Source organism: Camelina sativa, chromosome 11 (genome assembly GCF_000633955.1).
Source record: "Camelina sativa cultivar DH55 chromosome 11, Cs, whole genome shotgun sequence".
Classification (NCBI taxonomy): Eukaryota; Viridiplantae; Streptophyta; class Magnoliopsida; order Brassicales; family Brassicaceae; genus Camelina; species Camelina sativa.
This window is the reverse complement of record NC_025695.1, coordinates 15,513,499-15,519,169: the sequence shown is the minus strand read 5'-3', so window position 1 is coordinate 15,519,169 and position 5,671 is coordinate 15,513,499. Positions and strand designations below refer to the sequence as shown.

Here is a 5,671-nt window from a genome sequence, read left to right as displayed (position 1 = left end):
CAAAGTTAAAAGACCAATGACATTGTGACATAACATTCTTTGGTCATTTAGCTAAACTCTAACCCTTGTTGTATAAATGTTCTAATAATAGTTTCCCCTAATCCTTTGGGTTAAATTTTCATTTGGAGCCGATTATATATCCTACTAGACAAGCCCTTTACAAATTTACTATTTGTTCTAGATTAAACCTAGCTAAGCTTAACACTAAGAAATGCATACCGAGTTAAAATATCCACCATGGCTCTGAATGCTGCAACCTGAAGCAAGTTGAAAAAAAAACTAGATTGTTAAATGATGTGCGAATTAGTCACATGGTAAAAAAATTCATGATAAAGGAACTAGAAGATTTCAAACAAACCTGAAGAGTTTCTCCACCATTGCCAATAAGATGAAGGAGCATGTTAAGAATTGGGTAAAGAAACTGAAGCAAGGCAGTAGAATCAACGTGCTTCAAACTGTTTATTGCCTTTAGAGATATAAAAAGAACATGTTAAAATACCAGTGGAGAAAATAAATCAAATGAGACAGAGTTCCTGTCGATACCTGCAACAGTTCTGAACCCCAGGGAGGGTTTGTCCGGAGGGTATGTCTATCATACTCTAGACAGAAATCCCTGACACGTTCATTGGTTGGATAAAGAGATGAACAAAGTCTCAGTCGCAACTTAAAAATATTCTTGCCATCTTCCAAATAATCCAACCTCTCCTGTAATTGTCAAAGAGTATAATTGTAAAATTATGTTTGAAGTAATGTTGCTTTGATCAATATATAAGAATATTATTACACAATTCCTAGCATGAGTACCTAAGATAGAATTATCTCACTAGTTATACCAAAGTTGAGAACTAAAACTAATTATCAGGTGCAACAACCAACATTACTAGGATATAATACCAAATGATACACAGTTCTCCAGCACTATGCAGTAATTATGTACATTTCCAGTAATAGATGCCACAGTGAGATGATCTACAACCACCCTTGCATTCTTCGTCGACCTCTTGAAGGATATGCACAATGGTAATTTTCTGAGGATGGAAAGTTTTGAGCTACCTAAGTTAAATCCTTATTGTAATGTGAGAAGCTACAGCCTAGATTAATACAACGCCAAAACCTGTTAGTCAGTTCTGTTGAATTCTTAAACGTTTGCTATGCTTGCAGGTGACAACCCCTTAATTAGTCATCAGCTACAGAACCTTCTTAACAGTCTAGCCTATTGTTCTTTATCTTCCTTTCATGTATGAAATTTTTTCATAAAGTCCCTTTCCCAACTTTTGAATTCCAAACATTCATGCGGATTTGAACCGTTATACTAGCTTAGCATGCAAAAATATATCTAAAGCTGATGCTTTCATATTATGACAACATACCTTGGTGGTTTCCTGAAGATAGTGGGGAACCAGTTCTCTCATTACTGGTAGAGAAATATCAGACCGTGAGCTGCATTAGTAATCAACAAATTGTCAGCAACAAGAAAAAATGAATAAATCGAGGCATACACTCCTCCCAGCTTATTAAGCAATCTAGTTGTTCAGATAAGTTTGACATCAGTGATATACTGCATCTTCAAAATTTCAATTTTGTTTGTATACTAGCATTTTCGCTCATACAGATGAAAAAACGCATCTCTTAACAATTAGTGATAAGGAAATCTAAAAGAGAAGCCTTCAGCAGTACATAAAGATTCCAGAGACCAAATGGGGAATATCAGATACATACTGAATATAGGTAGATAATGGAAGTGATGCATATCCAACAACTACCTGAAAAGAAAAGATAGTTAGTCACTGGGACTAGATTCATCAGAGAGAAACAAGCATACAACTCTATGTAAATCTTACTGGTCTTGGAGCTTCTAGCTTTGTCTGGAGATCAACATGAAAAAAAGTGAACAACAGATGATGTGATGGCGTCCATGTGGCAGGAAGAGACACCTTAATTTCATCATGGTAGCTAGCAGCCCTAGCACCAACAGCAACCTGTGTATGAACCCACTTCTGAAGTGAAACACCAGGTTCTCTTGGATAAATTGCCTAGCCAAATCAATAGTAAGAAACAAATAAGACTCCAGAAAAAGGGCAGATCGTTTACAGGACTGGTGATAATCAAAATAATTACCTCGAGTGGTTGTTTTCGGACATCTGTGTCATCCTTTCTCAATTCTACACGAATAAAGGGATTCCTCTTCCGACTTAAAGTAACAGCTACAGGATACACATAAAGGCAATGGAAGAGATGTTGAAAAGGCTCGTTTCTTGTCGTAGAGCAGAAATCAAAAGCCTGGAAGACGATAAATATCAATTTGCGAGTAAATTATACCAAAGACTATACACAGATTTCCAGCTTCTAACTAGAGTTAGAAAAAAAGAAAATCTCTATTGTACTTTTATCCTCTATTGAGAAAACAGGCTGATGAAAAGAGATGGGAGCTAAAGACGAAGTAAAACTATAAGCAGTAGATCAAGGAATTGGTAGAAAGAATGATAAAGCTGATGTGCTTACATGATAACAATTTAAGTCAGGGGTCCCACTTGAACTAGTTAGGTTTCTCGAAACATCCTTTGCGTCCTCTGAATTCCACTTCGAGCAGCCACTACGAGGTCCACCAGAACCAGAACTGGGACACTTCACAAGTGTCAGGTCACTGAGGCGGTCAGTCGGATCAAGGGAGTCATTAATGATACTTCCATTTTCAGATAGATCTTCAAAGTCTCCATGTCCATTCCGATGTTTCTCAATTTCCAGTCTTAGAACCCCTTTAACAGGTTTGTGAACCTTCCGTTTGGGGTCCTGTAATAACCAAAGAATAATTTATTAGAAAATTAGCACATTAGGACATGTCATAAGTCCAACTGATCAAGACGAATTATAGGGATTTTAGATATGCGTTTCCTCCAGATGAAAGCAACAATATGCAGTATGTTGTTATATCAATAAAAAGCATTCCTGTTATATGACTGATGAAGTTACGAAAACAATTAGTATCTGAATTCTTTTCATGTGAGTAAAAGAAGAGACAGCTCGCAAATTTTGTTTCCTTGTGATGTATTTAGTAAATATACCTGTTACTAACTACACTTCTGAAAGGGGGAAAAAATGAGAAACGTCTCTTTCTCAAAACTAATGAATTAAACCCCATGAAGTGATTGTCAAATGCTACCAAAATTGATTCATTCAAATAGGAAACAAAAAGAATATCATCTATTAATTTACCAAAGCATGTAGTCAATCAACTGCATGCAACTCTATTTGCTTATATACATGTCAACCAACAGAAGTGTAACTTAGCAAGTAACAGATGTAACAGGATTTTTAAATTGAACAAAATATATGAAAACTATTCCACACCATCTCAAGTTCAAAGCAATGTAAATACAATCATAAAGACAAGATAAAAACTGTGTGGCGTTTGAAAATTAAACATCCTACCTGAATTGACTCTTCGGAGTAGCTCTCTTTAACTTTGTTTAAATTAGATATTTCAACTACGACAGAACTTCCACCTGAATGACCTTGCTTTCCATCTGATGTGATCTTTGCAATGGATTCAAAAACACCATCATGAGAACTTGACGCAGTCATACTGGGAGCAAGAGGACTGCTAGGGGAAGCAGATTCACCAGTGTTTGTGGTGATATTATTATCAAAAAGTGGAACAACTGCCCAAGCAAAAGACTCTCGGTAAGGCATAATGCGAGACCAGACCTGCAACTTTTGCTTTTCCCTCTCAGTTAAGTGCACCTGATTCACAAATGGCCAGAGAACTTAGTTACTAACTTACTAATAACATGGTACTTACTAATTGTGATATTAAAGATCCAGCTATCACCATGACTACTCTAAAATATATAATCAAAACACACAGTAAAGACAGCTGATATTATAAGCAACAGGCTATCTCCAAATTACTCGAAATTAATGTTGAAAGCCACTAACACTAAGACCAAGGCATGAGCAAGAGACTCTAGAAACAGTAAGGGAAAATTCAGGATTTTGGAAATTACAGGCTCTTTACGGGAATAGACAGATGTTGTAACGCCTCCCTCCTCTGTTGCTGTTTTTTCTAATTGAATAAGCAGGCAAACTGAAGCTGATGGGGCATCTAGATAAAATACTCCACGATTTTCAGAAGAAAGTCTAGCCTGCAAGATAATGTACAAGGGGCGCCGCAAGTTAGCAAAAATGAAGTGAGATAAAACTTAAACTACAAACTTTTATATAGCCATGAGAAGGACAAAGCCGAAAAGGGGACAGTTTGCTCTGTTCAGTGACTTACATCCTGCATTTCCGTCGGCAAAATATGGAAATAAAAATCCTCAGAGAGCTTCTCCTTCCTCTCTTGATTGTACAATGCAATCGAGCCAAAAAAAGGTTCTGCAGGGAAGGGCGGCAAAAGGGAACTTAACGATGTTAGACTAAGTAAAATTACAGGGAATAGACAGCATTCCCCCAAACAGTTAATTAGTGTTCTCACCAACTAAGCCAGACTGAAAAGCTAGAGACAAAACTCTGACCGAGATCTTCAATCCACTGTGTAGATAATAGAGGGAACAGAATGATAAATCAGACAAAGATAGTAAGATTTCAAACATAAAAAAGAACAAGTAAAGTGACATGCAAAAAAAAACCTGGAATAGCTAGGTGCAGGTGATTCAGGAGTTCTCTGGCCAAAGATCATAGCTCTTTCATTTTCCCAGTCAAAAGCAGGTTCATAAGCAGGGAGGGGAGGTTGCCCAAAGTGCTGCAAAAATCCCCATGCAATTCAATGTAAGAACCAAACGAGAAGAGATAATTAGAATAGAGCAATGAAATTGAGAAGAGGAAGACACCTTGGAAGATCCAGAATCAGAAAACGGCCTCCCAGAAATGCTAGCTACATCCTCCTCAATAGTTGCACTCCTAGCACTAGCAAGACGAATTTCTGAAGAAGCAAGAAAAGTAAATAACAGTACTTGACGACTGAAGCACAAAATTTGACAAAAAGGCAAAAACAATGCAAGCTTACCAGTTTCAGTATCAGTGTCAGGTCCTTCAAAAATCTGACTCTGGAAAGAATCAGGTCGAGTGTTTTCATAGTGTCCATATTTATTAACATCTTTAACCCATTCAGTGCCGTAGCATTGAACTAATTGGTTCAAATGCGGCCATTGTTCCAGATTCTCATCAAGCTAAACAAAAATAGAAAATCACATCAATCAATCAATCAATCAGTAAACGAAAAAGAGAGAGAGAAAAGACAATTAAAGAAGGTCGAGGGCACATTTACCAAAGGATCGAGCTTAGGGAGAGCAACAGGTTGACGAGGTATCTTACGAAAACGAAGACCAAGATTGTTGTTCTCCATTTACGAATTCGGAGACAAAGAGACAGATCTAAATACAATGTCCGCTACAACACCTGGGGAAAAAAATTGGGGGGTTTTGGGTTACTGTGAAAACCTAGAAAAGGTACATTTTGGTGTAGATCTGAGTGGGGTGTGGAGCTTAAAGGATGAATCTTTGTCTTTACGCAGACGGAGAGAGATCCGTGAGAGAGAGGAAGCAGTTGGGGAAAAAGTGTGAAGATTACTCAACTAAGAGAGGGAGCCCCCACCCAAGTCGAGCTGGAGTCGTCAAGTCCTCCAACAAGAGTCCAACTCCACTCTCCTTTTTTTTTTTTTTTTTTTTTTTTT

General features: G+C 37.5%; 1 protein-coding gene across 1 annotated transcript in view; it reads right to left on the bottom strand.

Moving 5' to 3' along the window:
* The window catches only part of LOC104723490 (guanine nucleotide exchange factor SPIKE 1-like), a gene marked incomplete in the record, with an annotated part of 14,860 nt that extends 9,226 nt beyond the window's left edge, over window positions 1–5,634 (bottom strand). The window contains 16 exon segments of the mRNA XM_010441873.2: window positions 220–257; window positions 359–466; window positions 544–705; window positions 1,371–1,440; window positions 1,720–1,763; window positions 1,842–2,033; window positions 2,119–2,280; window positions 2,503–2,790; window positions 3,430–3,741; window positions 4,005–4,142; window positions 4,277–4,374; window positions 4,475–4,530; window positions 4,629–4,741; window positions 4,830–4,921; window positions 5,006–5,168; window positions 5,267–5,634. Coding sequence (XP_010440175.1) covers window positions 220–257; window positions 359–466; window positions 544–705; window positions 1,371–1,440; window positions 1,720–1,763; window positions 1,842–2,033; window positions 2,119–2,280; window positions 2,503–2,790; window positions 3,430–3,741; window positions 4,005–4,142; window positions 4,277–4,374; window positions 4,475–4,530; window positions 4,629–4,741; window positions 4,830–4,921; window positions 5,006–5,168; window positions 5,267–5,344 — 2,114 coding nt within the window.